Below are 17500 nucleotides of genomic sequence, written 5' to 3'. Positions count from 1 at the left end.
TATATCTCACATATAAATAAATGTACAATAAAACCACTCACTCTCCCACACCAAAGTCACTCACTCTCCCACACCAAAGTCACTCACTCTCCCACACCAAAGTCACTCACTCTCCCACACCAAAGTCACTCACTCTCCCACACCAAAGTCACTCACTCTCCTTACACCAAAGTCACTCACTCCCCCACACCAAAGTCACTCACTCTCTCACACCAAAGTCACTCACTCTCCCACACCAAAGTCACTCACTCTCCCACACCAAAGTCACTCACTCTCCTTACACCAAAGTCACTCACTCCCCCACACCAAAGTCACTCACTCTCTCACACCAAAGTCACTCACTCTCCCACACCAAAGTCACTCACTCTCCCACACCAAAGTCACTCACTCTCCCACACCAAAGTCACTCACTCTCTCACACCAAAGTCACTCACTCTCCCACACCAAAGTCACTCACTCCCCCACACCAAAGTCACTCACTCTCTCACACCAAAGTCACTCACTCTCCCACACCAAAGTCACTCACTCTCTCACACCAAAGTCACTCACTCCCCCACACCAAAGTCACTCACTCTCTCACACCAAAGTCACTCACTCTCCCACACCAAAGTCACTCACTCAGACTTAACTCAGTGACACAAAGTGACCACACGAGGCAGCAGAGGACCAGCAGCTCCTGTGTCCCTGTGAGCTCAAATCACTGGTTTTCTCTATGGGCTTTGGTGTGAGAGAGTGAGTGACTTTGGTGTGGGAGAGTGAGTGGTTTACAGACGTCAGTTTTTCACACAGTAGTTCTCTGATTGGTCGACAGCAGCAGGTCTGGTCATGTGATTTTTTTCCCGATGGCAGAAGGAGATAAAATGGAAAAACCCGGAGCTCCCCATCTCATTTAGGGTCAGCCTGTCGCCATGGAAACAGTGCCTCTCGCTCTCACACACTCACACACACACACACACACACACACACACACACACACACACACACACACACACACACACACACACACACACACACACACACACACACACACACACACACACACACACACTGTCAGCTCATAAAACAGAACAGAGGCTCTGTAGTGTTTTTGGTTTCTTCAGTTTCCTCAGCAGTGATGGTTCTGGTTCTGGTTCTGGTTCTGGTTCTGGTTCTGGTTCTGAACTGACATTAACATTTTATTATTTTAACAAATTATTATAGAATAATTGATCATGAAGACAAAACAAATCCCGCCCACTGTAGCTTTATTTTGTTGTTGAAGTGAGGACTTTTATTTTGAAAACTGTAGCTGTGTTTAGGAAGCAGACTTTTATTTTGAAAACCATAGTTGTGTATAAGAAACAGACTTTTATTTTGAAAACTGTTGAGTTGTGTATCATAAACAGTCTTTTATTTTGAAAACAGTATAGTGTATAATAAATAGTCTTTTATTTTGAAAACTGTAGAGTTGGGTACAAGAAACAGACTTTTATTTTGAAAACTGTTACATTGAGATAACAAACAGACTTTTATTTTGAAAACTGTATTTCCGTTTAAGAAGCAGACTTTTATTTTGAAAACTGTACCTGTGTATGAGAAACAGACTTTTATTTTGAAAACCGTAGTTGTGTTTAAGAAGCAGACTTTTATTTTGAAAACTGTAGTTGTTTATAAGAAACATACTTTTATTTTGAAAACTACTGTTGCGTATAAGAAGCAGACTTTTATTTTGAAAACTGTAGAGAAGTGTATCATAAGTAGTCTTTTATTTTGAAAAATGTAGTGTATAGAAGCAGACTTTTATTTTGACAACCTTTGAGTTGTGTATTAAAGTGGTTTTTTTTGAAAACAGTAGTGTACAATAAACAGTCTTTTATTTTGAAAAGTGTAGTGTATCATAAACAGTGATTTATTTTGAAAACAGTAGTGTATAACAAACAGTGTTTTATTTTGAAAAGTGTAGTGTATCATAAACAGACTTTTATTTTGAAAATTGTAGTGTATCACAAACAGTGTTTTATTTTGAAAACAGTAGTGTATCATAAACAGTGTTTTATTTTGAAAACAGTAGTGTATCATAAACAGACTTTTATTTTGAAAATTGTAGTGTATCACAAACAGTGTTTTATTTTGAAAACAGTAGTGTATCATAAACAGACTTTTATTTTGAAAACAGTAGTGTATCATAAACAGACTTTTATTTTGAAAACAGTAGTGTATCATAAACAGACTTTTATTTTGAAAACAGTAGTGTATCATAAACAGACTTTTATTTTGAAAACAGTAGTGTATCATAAACAGACTTTTATTTTGAAAACAGTAGTGTATCATTAACAGTGTTTTATTTTGAAAACAGTAGTGTGTCATCAATAGACTTTTATTTTGAAAACAGTAGACTGGTGTGTTTATATGTAGCTAAATCAAACGTCATCATATATTTCATATATTTCATAAACGTCACTCTCTGCTCTTATCGCCGCTGTTTCGAAGTTTGGCGCCTCTGGGCTTCCGTACTTTTGGGTTTGGTCACCGGAAGTGTGTTCTGTTGAAGATAAGTGAAAGTAAAAAGAGTCCGTGCGCGTGAGGCTCAGGACCAGAGAGGACACGGAGGACACACAGAGGACACAGAGGACACAGAGGACACACAGAGGACACACAGAGGACACACAGAGGACACACAGAGGACACACAGAGGACACCTTGTCCCTCAGAGACAAACATGGATTATCAAAGATTCGGTGAGAACGTGAACTACAGTTTGTTGATAATCTGCGCAGATTATGTTTCACTTCTTCTCTGATGTTTACAACAGTTTCGTGTTCGGCCTGAACTTTTACTTTGAAGTTTCTCACACTTTGTTACTTTGTTGTTACTTTGAACTCATTTCATTCTCTGTCGCGTTAAAGTGAGACTTACAGCGCCACCTCGTGACGTCACCGTGTGCTCTTGTGGGGAAATTCCACAGTGAAAACAACACGGAGCTGTGACGCTGAGCGGCCTGCAGGGGGCCTCACTGTCTAACTGTTGCTGTGATGAAGCGAGTGATTGAAACTGTCAATAACGTCAGACTTTTATTTTGAAAAATGTCCAAACTTTTTATAATTTGATAATTAGATTTTTTTTAAATTAACAGTGACATTTAATTACAAATGCACTGTTTTATAAAAATAAATAAATACATATTTATCTGTATATATATATATATATGTATATATGTATATATATATATATGTATATATGTATATATATATATATATATATATACATATGTATGTATATGTATATATATATATATATATATATGTACATATGTATATATATCTGCTGCTGTAGATGATCATATATTCAGACTTTTATTTTGATGTTTTGAGGGTTTTTTTAAATCAGAAATTGATAGAAAGTCTTATTTTGAAAACTGTTGCGTTATTATGTCAACATGATTCATAGAAACAGACTTTTATTTTGAAATCTGCAGGGCAGTGTTGGAGCATTTAAAAAAAAATATTATATAGAAAGAAACTTATTTTGAAAACTCTGGGATTGTGTGTTAGCATTTTTTCATGGAAACAGACTTTTATTTTGAAAACTGCAGGGCCGTGTTTTAGCATGATTCATAGAAACAGACTTTTATTTTGAAAACTGTAGAGTCGTGTTAAAGAAACTGACTTTTATTTTGAAAACTGTAGGACTGTGTTTTAGTGAGATTCACAAAAACAGACTTTTATTTTGAAAACCGCAGGGCCGTGATTTATAGAAACAGACTTTTATTTTGAAAACCGCAGGACTGCCTTTTAGCATGATTCACAGAAACAGACTTTTATTTTGAAAACTGCAGGACACTGATGATCAATTTAGAGTCTGCAATAAACTTTTGCGTGTTTTTGGCCTGTGGGAGGAACCCGAAGAACCCAGGGGAACCCAAGCACAAAGTGCTATACGTCGTCTGGATCCTTGCTCTGATTGGTTATAGTTCTGTCCAATTGCATGCAGAGGCGTGGCCTACATGTCTGTTGGTCACGCCTCTTGAAAGTGGGAGGTGCCCAGGCCCGTTTCAGACTGACATTAGCCAGGCTACATGTTAGCACCAGAGATATTTAATGATACTTTGGTTCTGACCTCTGAGGGACGGGCAGGAGAACCTCAGAGCAGGTCTGTGATCATATGATCATGTGACCATGTGACCATGTGATCATATGATCATGTGACCAGGTGATCATGTGATCATGTGACCAGGTGATCATGTGATCATATGATCATGTGACCATGTGATCATATGATCATGTGACCAGGTGATCATGTGACCATGTGATCAGGTGATCATGTGACCATGTGATCATGTGACCATGTGATCATGTGATCAGGTGATCATGTGACCATGTGATCATATGATCATGTGATCATGTGACCATGTGATCATGTGACCATGTGATCATATGATCATGTGATCATGTGACCATGTGATCAGGTGACCATGTGATCAGGTGACCATGTGATCAGGTGACCATATGATCATGTGACCATGTGATCAGGTGATCATGTGACCATGTGATCAGGTGACCATGTGATCAGGTGACCATGTGATCAGGTGACCATGTGATCAGGTGACCATATGATCATGTGACCATGTGACCATGTGACCATGTGACCATGTGATCAGGTGACCATGTGATCAGGTGACCATGTGATCAGGTGACCATGTGATCAGGTGACCATATGATCATGTGACCATGTGATCAGGTGATCATGTGATCAGGTGACCATGTGATCATGTGACCATGTGATCATGTGACCATATGATCATGTGACCATGTGACCATGTGATCAGGTGATCATGTGATCATGTGACCATGTGATCAGGTGACCATGTGATCAGGTGACCATGTGATCATGTGACCATGTGATCATGTGATCATGTGACATATGATCATGTGATCATGTGACCATGTGATCAGGTGACCATGTGATCATGTGACCATGTGATCATGTGGTCACATGGTCACATGATCATATGATCATGTGACCATGTGACCATGTGATCAGGTGACCATGTGATCATGTGACCATGTGATCATGTGACCATATGATCATGTGATCATGTGACCATGTGACCATGTGATCACGTGATCACGTCAGTTGACTTCAGTATTGTCCTTCTCTCCGACAGAAACAGAAGACGAGTTCAGGATTGCGCTGGTTGGAAAAACTGGAGTTGGGAAGAGTGCATCAGGGAACACCATCTTAGGGAAGAAGGTGTTCAAGTCCAGGTTGTCGCCTTCTTCTGTGACTGAAAAGTGTGAGAAGAAATCCGGAGAGTTTGGTGGTTTAACGCTGACCGTGGTCGACACTCCAGGTCTGTTTGACACCAGGAAAACCAGAGAAGACGTGGTGAAAGAGATCGGGAAAAGCATCTCGTTCTGTGCTCCTGGTCCTCATGTGTTCCTGGTCGTGATCCAACCGGGAAGATTCACCCAAGAAGAGGAGGAGACGGTGAGCATCCTTCAGAAGATGTTTGGAGAGAGGTCAAACCTGTACATGATGGTCCTGATGACCCACGTGGACCAGGTCAAGGAGGACGGGGTCTCTTTGGCCGATTTAATCAGAGAGAGCAAACATCTGAGGGAGTTCATCCAGCAGTGTAAGGGAGGATACCACGGGTTCAACAACAGAGACAAGGACCTGAGTCAGGTCAGTGAGCTGGTGATGAAGATCAGGACCATGGTCCACAACAACGGAGGAAGGTACTACACCTCTGAGATGTTTGAAGAGGCGGAGAAGGCCATCGTCAAAGAAACAGAACGTCTGATGAGAGAAGAAAACATGGAGCGCAGCAGAGCGCGAGGTCGAGCGGAGGAGGACAATCCGTTCATCTGGAACCTGGTGAAGAACTGCGCTATCGGGATCGCTGCCGGAATGCTGGCTGGAGCTGGAGCCGGAGCTGGAGCCGGAGCGTTGGTCGGAGGAGTGGGAGCTTTACCAGGAGCATTGGTTGGAGCTGCAGGAGGAGCTGCAGCAGGAGCTATCAGTGGAATTGTGTTAGCAACGAAGGACAAATGTGTCATTCAGTAAATCGTTATCGCGAACCCTAACCCTGCTAGTTCTTATCTCCATTGTTCATCTACCAATCGTGGGGTGCTGTGCCTAATCCCCAAATCCGGGAGGAACCCGGAGAACCCGGGTATACACGGGGAGAACAATGCGAACTCCTTGCAGAAAGACCCTTGTTCCAACCGGGGCTCAAACGCGAGAACCCGGGCGCTAACCACGACAGCAACACCGCGGGCTCTCGTCTTCATTGTAACGTTATTATCTCGAGGTTCTTAATAAAGAAAACTTTCCCAGATCCCGAATCCTGAACGTGGTCCATCGTTTGTTCAAAACATTCTAAACTGTGTGTTTAACGTTGCTGTGTGCCGACCCCTGGTGGTCGGAGGGCGTCTCGCAGCGCTAACAGGCTGTGTTGTTTCCAGGGTCCAGCCTCAGCACCGACCTGCGGGTGGTGCTGGTGGGTCACGAGAGAGTCGGCAAGAGCTCGAGCGGCAACACCATCCTGGGCAGGCAGGAGTTTGACAACCGCTTCACCACCAGACCCCTGACCGTCCGCAGTCAGAGGAGCGAGGCCGTGGTCCTGGGTCGTCAGGTGACGGTGGTGGACACACCCGGGCTCTTCAGCTCAGAGCTGCCTGAAGACGACCTGAAGAAGGAGCTGGAGGAGGCGCTGACGCTCAGCAGCCCTGGTCCTCACGCCTTCCTGCTCACCGTCCAGCTGGGGAGGTTCACCGAGCAGGAGCAGCAGGGTCTGCGCAGGCTGCAGAAGGTCCTGGGTCCTGGTGTCTCCGATCACGTGGTGTTGCTGTTCACCTACGGCGACCGGCTGGAAGACGTGGACATCGGCGAGTTTGTGAGAGAGGACCAGAACCTGAGGAAGCTGCTGGACAAGTGCAGCGGCCGGTACCAAGTGTTCAACAACAGGGAGGTGGACAACCGGGAGCAGGTCACAGAGCTGCTGAAGAAAGTGGAGGAGGTCTCCCAGAGGGGGCGCTGTTTTTACCAGAAGACGTCTCCGTCTCAGATTGACAAATTCTGTTCCTGGTGTTGTGGCTGCTGTGACTTCATAGTGAACTGGGTGGAGTGAAACTGGACGAGGAGGAGGAGCCAAGACCTTAGTGGTCTTCAACTGGACTTTGACTCCTTCTACTGGACTTTGACTCCTTCTACTGGACTTTGACTCCTTCTCCTGGACTAGAACTCCTTCTACTGGACTAGAACTCCTTCTACTGGACTTTGACTCCTTCTCCTGGACTTTGACTCCTTCTCCTGGACTTTGACTCCTTCTACTGGACTAGAACTCCTTATACTGGACTATGACTCCTTCTACCGGACTTTGACTCCTTCTACTGGACTAGAACTCCTTATACTGGACTAGAACTCCTTATACTGGACTATGACTCCTTCTACCGGACTTTGACTCCTTCAATACTCCATAAAGTTCCTCATCGATCATAGATTGAGTTATTTATTCACAAACTCTAGGTTTTACTGTGTGTGTGTGTGTGTGTGTGTGTGTGTGTGTGTGTAACAGCTGATAATCAGAGGATCAATAAAGTCCATCTTTATCTTTACTTTGTCTCTGTGTGTGTGTGTGTGTGTTTGTGTGAGTGTGTTTGTGTGTATGTTTGTGTGAGTATGTTTGTGTGTGCGTGTGTGTGTGTGTGCGCTGGCTGCAGATTTCCTCACTCTTACATCATCACACTCCATCTGAAGAATCTGCTGCAAAGAAAAAAGACTTCCAATCAGTGAGTGAGTGAGCAGTGTGTTGATGCTAAGCTAACAGTGTGTTGATGCTAATCTAACAGTGTGTTTATGCTAAGCTAACAGTGTGTTGATTCTAAGCTAACAGTAAGCATACTGTGTGTTGATGCTAAGCTAACAGGGAGCATACAGTGTGTTGATGCTAAGCTAACAATATGTTGATGCTAAGCTAACAGTGTGTTGATGCTAAGCTAACAGTGAGCATACAGTGTGTTGATGCTAAGCTAACAGTGTGTTGATGCTAAGCTAACAGTGAGCTAACAGTGTGTTGATGCTAAGCTAACAGTGAGCTATCAGTGTGTTGATGTCAAGCTAACAATGTCTTGATGCTAAGCTAACAGTGTGTTGATGCTAAGCTTACTGTGCGTTTATGCTAAGCTAACAGTGTGTTGATGCTAAGCTAACAGTGAGCTAACAGTACGTTGATTCTAAGTTAACAGTGCTTATGCTAAGCTATCAGTGTCTTGATGCTAAACTAACAGTGAGCTATCAGTGTCTTGGTGTTAATAGTGTGTTGATGTTTAGCTAACAATGTCTTGATGCTAAGCTAACAGTGTATTGATGCTAAGCTAACAGTGAGCTATCAGTGTGTTGATGTCAAGCTAACAGTGTTTATGCTATGCTAACTGTTTGTTGATGCTGAGCTAACAGTGCTTATGCTAAGCTAACATTGTGTTGATGCTAAGATAACAGTGAGCTGACAGTATGTTGATGCTAAGCTAACAGTGCGTTGATGCTAAGGTAAGCGTGAGCTAACAGTGTGTTGATGCTAAGCTAACAATAATGGTTCTTTGTATCTTCAGAAAAAACAAATGTTTACAGAAAAGTCAAATATCAGCGTTTTTCTCTGCGTCTTGATTTTGTGGTGTGAAAGTGAGTCTGTGAAACAATGACTGCATCTGCTCCATTGTTCAGAGCACCATCATTAGTGTGTGTGTGTGTGTGTGTGTGTGGGCGACCTCTGAACGATGTGAACAAAGAGGACACGCCCCCCGCCCTCATTTATCTGCAGCGAGGGCGACGCCCACCGCACGCCACTGAGCAGAGGAAGTGAGACCAATGATCGCGTTGAGTTCATCGATCAACGGCCGACATTAGCTGAACTATAATGACCATGAAGAGGAGGCGGAGCTACCTGAGGACGTACCACCCCTCAGGCCTGACACACACACTCACAGACACACACACACACACGATTTACTCTATATAATGTCGTTCGCTAAGCATCAACACACTGTTAGCTTAGCATCAACACACTGTTAGATTAGCATAAACATATTGTTAGTTTAGAATAAACACACTCTTAGCTTAGCATCAACATACTGTTAGATTAGCATCAACACACTGTTAGCTTAGCATCAACACACTGTTAGATTAGCATCAACACACTGTTAGCTTAGCATCAACATAATGTTAGATTAGCATAAACATATTGTTAGCTGAGCATAAACACACTGTTAGCTAAGCATCAACACACTGTTAGCTTAGCATCAACACACTGTTAGATTAGCATCAACACACTGTTAGATTAGCATCAACACACTGTTAGCTTAGCATCAACATAATGTTAGATTAGCATAAACGTATTGTTAGCTTAGCATCAACACACTGTTAGATTAGCATCAACACACTGTTAGCTTAGCATCAACATACTGTTAGCTTAGCATCAACACACTGTTAGCTTAGCATCAACATATTGTTAGCTTAGCAAAAACACACTGTTAGCTTAGCAAAAACATACTGTTAGCTTAGCATAAACGCGCACACAAATAAATCAGCTGTACATCCATGTTTTCATCACCAGTCGTTTTTATTAATCACTTAAAAAACAAAACTGTCGTCATGGTTACTGAGCTCAACATGCTGAGTTTAACTAAACTAATCTAAACTGTCTTCATGAACAGAAGAAGAAACAAAGTTCATGTTCTACAAAAGTCTCCAGAGATACTGAGGTTTGTGCTTTAGAAGATCTACTCACACATGAACACATGAACATGAACACATGAACAGAGCAGAGCGTTCCTGTGTGAGGAACTTTGTAAACATCATCATCATCATTATTATTATTATTATTACTACTATTATTATTATTATTATTATTATTGTTACTCATATTATTCACGAGCAGGAACAACGATCACGACCTGAGACTCATGCAAAACAACACGTCATGCATCTGCTGTGCTCTTAACAACCACTAGAGGGCGCTGGCTCCGCCCACACTGGCTCCGCCCACACTGGCTCCGCCCACACTGGCTCCGCCCACACTGGCTCCGGCGTCTGACTGTCACACATCTCCAGAAAAAACGTACAAACCTTTTTACGAAATTTTGCAAAAATCTCCATAAACTGGTATAAAAACAATCCAAGGGGGCGGAGTCATACATTCCGCCCGCTGGCCGCCTCCCCCCATGTCATGCACTCTGCGGGGAGGCGGAGTTTGTGCGGGGAGGCGGAGTTAGTACGAGTCAGTGTCGACTGTGTGCAAAGACGCCGCCTGACGCTACATCTACTCACACATGCACGCAGACGCTAAACATGCTACGGTTAGCATTTTTTTTACGCCGAGATAGAAAGTTGTAAAAAAAAAAAAAGCTGTGCGTCTGTCTTTAACGTCCACGTTAACAAACAACAACATCACAGGAGGAGGAGGAGGAGGAGGAGGAGCCAACATGTTTGTTTTCATGGACCAAACGGTCTGGAAGACGGGAAGTGGGCGGGAACTTTAGGCCTGATCCCTTTACTGTTGTAGAAATCCACAACCTGGTTTGGAACTTCAGCCAAGACGGTCTTAGCCAGAGCAGCAGGAGACGCCTGAGGAGGAGGAGGAGGAGGAGGAGGAGAGGGAGGAGGAGGAAGAGGAGGAGGAGGAGGAGGAGGAGAGGGAGGAGGAGGAAGAGGAGGAGGAGGAGGAGGAATCATGGTGAAACAGGAAGTGAATGAAGATGTAAACACATGCAGTCCCTGAACATTCACCTCCTCTTCTTTTTGCTTCAAGGCTGAAAACTAGTTTCTCCTCCTCGTCTCCTCTCCTGGATTATTACCTTCCTGACACATCAGTGTATCTGGGTCACAACTCACTCTCTTCTCTGAATCTGAATCACTGTTTCACCACAACATCATCATCCACTGCTGCTCACTCTCCCACACCAAAGTCACTCACTCTCAAAGTCACTCACTCTCCCACACCAAAGTCACTCACTCTCACACACCAAAGTCACTCACTCTCTCACACCAAAGTCACTCACTCTCAAAGTCACTCACTCTCAAAGTCACTCACTCTCCCACACCAAAGTCACTCACTCTCACACGCCAAAGTCACTCACTCTCACACACCAAAGTCACTCACTCTCAAAGTCACTCACTCTCTCACACCAAAGTCACTCACTCTCCCACACCAAAGTCACTCACTCTCACACACCAAAGTCACTCACTCTCTCGCACCAAAGTCACTCATTCTCCCGCACCAAAGTCACTCACTCTCTCGCACCAAAGTCACTCACTCTCTCACACCAAAGTTACTCACTCTCACACACCAAAGTCTCTCACTCTCTCACACCAAAGTCACTCACTCTCCCACACCAAAGTCACTCACTCTCTCACACCAAAGTCACTCACTCTCACACACCAAAGTCACTCACTCTCCCACACCAAAGTCACTCACTCTCACACACCAAAGTCACTCACTCTCACACACCAAAGTCACTCACTCTCCCACACCAAAGTCACTAACTCTCTCACACCAAAGTTACTCACTCTCACACACCAAAGTCACTCACTCTCACACACCAAAGTCACTCACTCTCCCACACCAAAGTCACTCACTCTCTCACACCAAAGTCACTCACTCTCACACACCAAAGTCACTCACTCTCTCGCACCAAAGTCACTCACTCTCTCACACCAAAGTCACTCACTCTCACACACCAAAGTCACTCACTCTCCCACACCAAAGTCACTCACTCTCCCACACCAAAGTCACTCACTCTCTCACACCAAAGTCACTCACTCTCACACACCAAAGTCACTCACTCTCTCGCACCAAAGTTACTCACTCTCACGCACCAAAGTCACTCACTCTCACACACCAAAGTCACTCACTCTCCCACACCAAAGTCACTCACTCTCTCACACCAAAGTCACTCACTCTCTCACACCAAAGTCACTCACTCTCACACACCAAAGTCACTCACTCTCTCGCACCAAAGTTACTCACTCTCACACACCAAAGTCACTCACTCTCCCACACCAAAGTCACTCACTCTCACACACCAAAGTCACTCACTCTCTCGCACCAAAGTCACTCACTCTCTCACACCAAAGTCACTCACTCTCACACACCAAAGTCACTCACTCTCCCACACCAAAGTCACTCACTCTCCCACACCAAAGTCACTCACTCTCTCACACCAAAGTCACTCACTCTCACACACCAAAGTCACTCACTCTCTCGCACCAAAGTTACTCACTCTCACACACCAAAGTCACTCACTCTCACACACCAAAGTCACTCACTCTCCCACACCAAAGTCACTCACTCTCCCACACCAAAGTCACTCACTCTCCCACACCAAAGTCACTCACTCTCACACACCAAAGTCACTCACTCTCACACACCAAAGTCACTCACTCCCACACACCAAAGTCACTCACTCTCACACACCAAAGTCACTCACTCTCTCGCACCAAAGTCACTCACTCTCACACACCAAAGTCACTCACTCTCACACACCAAAGTCACTCACTCTCCCACACCAAAGTCACTCACTCTCACACACCAAAGTCACTCACTCTCACACACCAAAGTCACTCACTCTCACACACCAAAGTCACTCACTCTCACACACCAAAGTCACTCACTCTCACACACCAAAGTCACTCACTCTCCCACACCAAAGTCACTCACTCTCCCACACCAAAGTCACTCACTCTCCCACACCAAAGTCACTCACTCTCCCACACCAAAGTCACTCACTCTCCCACACCAAAGTCACTCACTCTCCCACACCAAAGTCACTCACTCTCACACACCAAAGTCACTCACTCCCACACACCAAAGTCACTCACTCCCACGCACCAAAGTCACTCACTCTCACGCACCAAAGTCACTCACTCTTTCGCACCAAAGTTACTCACTCTCACACACCAAAGTCACTCACTCTCACACACCAAAGTCACTCACTCTCCCACACCAAAGTCACTCACTCTCACACACCAAAGTCACTCACTCTCCCGCACCAAAGTCACTCACTCTCCCACACCAAAGTCACTCACTCTCCCACACCAAAGTCACTCACTCTCACACACCAAAGTCACTCACTCTCACACACCAAAGTCACTCACTCTCCCGCACCAAAGTCACTCACTCTCTCGCACCAAAGTTACTCACTCTCCCGCACCAAAGTCACTCACTCTCCCACACCAAAGTCACTCACTCTCCCACACCAAAGTCACTCACTCTCACACACCAAAGTCACTCACTCTCACACACCAAAGTCACTCACTCTCCCACACCAAAGTCACTCACTCTCCCACACCAAAGTCACTCACTCTCACACACCAAAGTCACTCACTCTCACACACCAAAGTCACTCACTCTCACACACCAAAGTCACTCACTCTCACACACCAAAGTCACTCACTCCCACACACCAAAGTCACTCACTAACATCACTTGTTGTCTAACAGTGAGACACATAAACATCTTGTTTACACACAGACACATTTGTAGCTACATTAGCAGAATAAACAGAGTCTCTAACACTGAGACTTGAGAAACTCCTCAGACAGAAGCTTTAATTATGCAAATCTTCACTCATTAGCATTTCTAAGCAGGCGTTTATTTTCATTATCATCATTGTTATTATTGTTCAGGCTTCTTCTGATTATTTTTTCTTTTCCGTCACAAAATCTTGTTTTGTATTCTTTTTTCGTGCGACTTACGTGTTTGAAGTTGCGGAACGGAACAAACTGGACGATGTCTCTGAGGACGGGTTCTCCTTTGAGTGAGCGCAGGATCCCGTCGTCGCCGTCCAGCATCTGCATGTCGCTGAAGTCGGCGTTCCCGATCCCGACGATGATGATGGACATGGGGAGGTGAGACGCCTGGACGATGGCCTCCCGCGTGTCGGCCATGTCTGTGATGACACCGTCGGTGAGGATCAGCAGGATGAAGTATTGCTGAGGGAACAGTCGGTCAACAGTTAGCTAGTGGGTCAACAGAACGTCTATGTCGGTCAACTGTTGACGGAACGTTAGCTAGTGGGTCAACAGAACGTCTATGTCGGTCAACTGTTGACGGAACGTTAGCTAGTGGGTCAACAGAACGTCTACGTCGGTCAACTGTTGACGGAACGTTAGCTAGTGGGTCAACAGAACGTCCACGTCGGTCAACAGTTGACGGAACGTTAGCTAGTGGGTCAACAGAACGTCTACGTTGGTCAACAGTTGACGGAACGTTAGCTAGTGGGTCAACAGAACGTCCACGTTGGTCAATTGTTAACGAAAAGTTAGCTAGTGGGTCAACAGAACTTCCACGTCGGTCAACAGTTGACGGAACGTTAGCTAGTGGGTATACAGAACGTCTATGTTGGTCAACAGTTGACGGAACGTTAGCTAGTGGGTCAACAGAACGTCTACGTTGGTCAACAGTTGACGGAACGTTAGCTAGTGGGTCAACAGAACGTCCACGTTGGTCAATTGTTAACGAAAAGTTAGCTAGTGGGTCAACAGAACGTCCACGTCGGTCAACAGTTAACGGAACGTTAGCTAGTGGTTCAACAGAACGTCCACGTCGGTCAACAGTTGACGGAACGTTAGCTAGTGGGTCAACAGAACGTTTACGTCGGTCAACAGTTGACGGAACGTTAGCTAGTGGGTCAACAGAACGTCTACGTTGGTCAACTGTTGACGGAACGTTAGCTAGTGGGTCAACAGAACGTCTATGTTGGTCAACAGTTGACGGAACGTTAGCTAGTGGGTCAACAGAACGTCCACGTTGGTCAATTGTTAACAAAAAGTTAGCTAGTGGGTCAACAGAACGTCCACGTCGGTCAACAGTTGACGGAACGTTAGCTAGTGGGTCAACAGAACGTCCGCGTAGGTCAACAGTTGACGGAACGTTAGCTAGTGGGTCAACAGAACGTCCGCGTAGGTCAACAGTTGACGGAACGTTAGCTAGTGGGTCAACAGAACGTCTACGTTGGTCAACTGTTGACGGAACGTTAGCTAGTGGGTCAACAGAACGTCTATGTTGGTCAACAGTTGACGGAACGTTAGCTAGTGGGTCAACAGAACGTCCACGTTGGTCAATTGTTAACAAAAAGTTAGCTAGTGGGTCAACAGAACGTCCACGTCGGTCAACAGTTGACGGAACGTTAGCTAGTGGGTCAACAGAACGTCCGCGTCGGTCAACAGTTGACGGAACGTTAGCTAGTGGGTCAACAGAACGTCCGCGTCGGTCAACAGTTGACGGAACGTTAGCTAGTGGGTCAACAGAACGTCCGCGTCGGTCAACAGTTGACGGAACGTTAGCTAGTGGGTCAACAGAACGTCCGCGTCGGTCAACAGTTGACGGAACGTTAGCTAGTGGGTCAACAGAACGTCCGCGTCGGTCAACAGTTGACGGAACGTTAGCTAGTGGGTCAACAGAACGTCCGCGTCGGTCAACAGTTGACGGAACGTTAGCTAGTGGGTCAACAGAACGTCCGCGTCGGTCAACAGTTGACGGAACGTTAGCTAGTGGGTCAACAGAACGTCCGCGTCGGTCAACAGTTGACGGAACGTTAGCTAGTGGGTCAACAGAACGTCCGCGTCGGTCAACAGTTGACGGAACGTTAGCTAGTGGGTCAACAGAACGTCTATGTTGGTCAACTGTTGACGGAACGTTAGCTAGTGGGTCAACAGAACGTCTATGTCGGTCAACTGTTGACGGAACGTGAGCTAGTGGGTCAACAGAACGTCCGCGTCGGTCAACTGTTGACGGAACGTTAGCTAGTGGGTCAACAGAACGTCCGCGTCGGTCAACTGTTGACGGAACGTTAGCTAGTGGGTCAACAGAACGTCCGCGTCGGTCAAACGTTGACGGAAAGTTAGCTAGTGGATCAGCAGAACTTCCGCGTCGGTCAAACGTTGACGGAAAGTTAGCTAGTGGATCAGCAGAACTTCCTCGTCGGTCAACTGTTGACAGAAAGTTAGCTAGTGGGTCAACAGAACGTCCACATTGCTATTTAGCTATTGTTAGTAACTTCGCTAATCGCAAACGTCGCTACGCTAAGTGATAAGAGAGGATAATTAAAAAAAAAAAACATTATATAATAACATTAGCATAGTTGCTAACATTGGCTACTCTCAACCACATAGAAATGACGGCGTAAGTGTCAGGGTGAATAAATCAAGCGTCCCTCACCATGGCCTCTTTGGTGTGCAGCTCCTGTGACGCAGACTTCGCCACCTTCTGGATGATGGGGGCGATGTTAGTGGGACCATAGAGCTGCAGTTTAGGGAGACAGGCCTGATACGCCTCCACCACGCCCTGGATACCTGACAACAACAACAACAACAACAAGAGTTTGCTCCGCCTCTCCAGTCACACGCCACAACTCCACAAGGGGGCGGTGCTCAAGGTTAGCGCATGAAGTAAGTACATGTAGAGAAGTGGGCGGAGCCTGCTAACAGCAGCAACAAACGGAAAGTTAGCTAGTGGGTAGCTAAAAGTTAGCAAATAAGCTAAAACTAAGGCAAACTGTAGATTAATGTTAGCTAACAGAAAGTTTACAAAAGAAATTGCCAAATGATAGATGAAAGTTAGCAAAATAGCTCAAATCAGGTCAAAATATAACTAAATCTTAGCTAAAAGATAGGTTAACATGAGTAAAGGTTAGCTAATAGTTAATATAAGAAATAATTAGATCCAAACTCACAAACCTGCACATTCTGGATTCTCTTCGTTAAAGTTCACCGCAAAGTCGTGGGAGATCTGGACACACACACACACACACACACACACGCACACACACATATCTTTTATTTCTGGTTCACATTATTGATATTTAAACGTCTACTTTAGCTTCTTTTTATAGTCGATCCACTTCTTACATGAGGAAGAGGAGGAGGAAGATAATCACCTCAGCCGCCTCCTCTCTCCAGGACTCCTCCCCTGACAGAGAGCATGCTGGGAGAAACGGCGAGCAGAGTGTTTTAATTACCTTGTAGTCAGGAGGAATCTGAGCACCGAAGCCAAACGCAGGAAACATTTTATCACTGAAGGAAAAAACACAGAGATGAGATCACGTGAGATCTCAGCACGAGATCACGTGAGATTGGCTGTGGGCGTGGCCACGCGTTTACTTCAATCATACACGAATGCTGTCACCTGTCTCACCTGACTCTCACCTGTCTCACCTGACTCTCACCTGTCTTACATGTCTCTCACCTGTCTCACATGTCTCTCACCTGTCTCACCTGTCTTACATGTCTCTCACCTGTCTCACATGACTCTCACCTGTCTCTCACCTGTCTCACCTGTCTCTCACCTGTCTCACCTGACTCTCACCTGTCTCACCTGACTCTCACCTGTCTCACATGACTCACCTGTCTCACCTGACTCTCACCTGTCTTACATGTCTCTCACCTGTCTCACATGACTCTCACCTGTCTCTCACCTGTCTCACCTGTCTCTCACCTGTCTCACCTGACTCTCACCTGTCTCACC

At 45.3% G+C, this 17500-nt stretch overlaps 3 protein-coding genes across 3 annotated transcripts in view; 1 reads left to right on the top strand and 2 right to left on the bottom strand.

The window, feature by feature from the left end:
• Nucleotides 1–17500, bottom strand: part of LOC310944548 (sialic acid-binding Ig-like lectin 15) — a gene marked incomplete at both ends in the record, with an annotated part of 54197 nt that overhangs the window by 25388 nt on the left and 11309 nt on the right. The window lies entirely within an intron of this gene.
• Nucleotides 2541–7489, top strand: LOC310944113 (GTPase IMAP family member 8-like). Its single transcript, XM_083909791.1, has 3 exons — nucleotides 2541–2717; nucleotides 5144–6043; nucleotides 6447–7489. Exons 1-3 carry the CDS (start codon nucleotides 2699–2701, stop codon nucleotides 7109–7111), a joined length of 1584 nt encoding a protein of 527 aa, XP_083765917.1. The 5' UTR covers nucleotides 2541–2698; the 3' UTR covers nucleotides 7112–7489.
• The window catches only part of cpne4a (copine IVa), a gene marked incomplete at both ends in the record, with an annotated part of 13328 nt that continues 6298 nt past the window's right edge, over nucleotides 10471–17500 (bottom strand). The window contains 5 exons of the mRNA XM_083885838.1: nucleotides 10471–10602; nucleotides 13732–13968; nucleotides 16196–16329; nucleotides 16714–16765; nucleotides 16995–17049. Of these exons, the coding sequence (XP_083741964.1) occupies nucleotides 10471–10602; nucleotides 13732–13968; nucleotides 16196–16329; nucleotides 16714–16765; nucleotides 16995–17049 (610 nt within the window). The remainder of the gene's footprint in view (nucleotides 10603–13731; nucleotides 13969–16195; nucleotides 16330–16713; nucleotides 16766–16994; nucleotides 17050–17500) is intronic.

Source organism: Microchirus variegatus (assembly GCF_963457635.1).
Source record: "Microchirus variegatus genome assembly, chromosome: 2".
Classification (NCBI taxonomy): domain Eukaryota; kingdom Metazoa; phylum Chordata; class Actinopteri; order Pleuronectiformes; family Soleidae; genus Microchirus; species Microchirus variegatus.
Note: the sequence above shows the minus strand (reverse complement) of the source record. Positions and strands in the feature narration are given on the sequence as shown.

Coding starts and splice junctions, on each gene's coding strand:
- LOC310944113 (XM_083909791.1), top strand. Junction 6,044..6,446: donor GGACAAATGTGTCATTCAGT/AAATCGTTATCG, acceptor TGTTGTTTCCAG/GGTCCAGCCTCAGCACCGAC.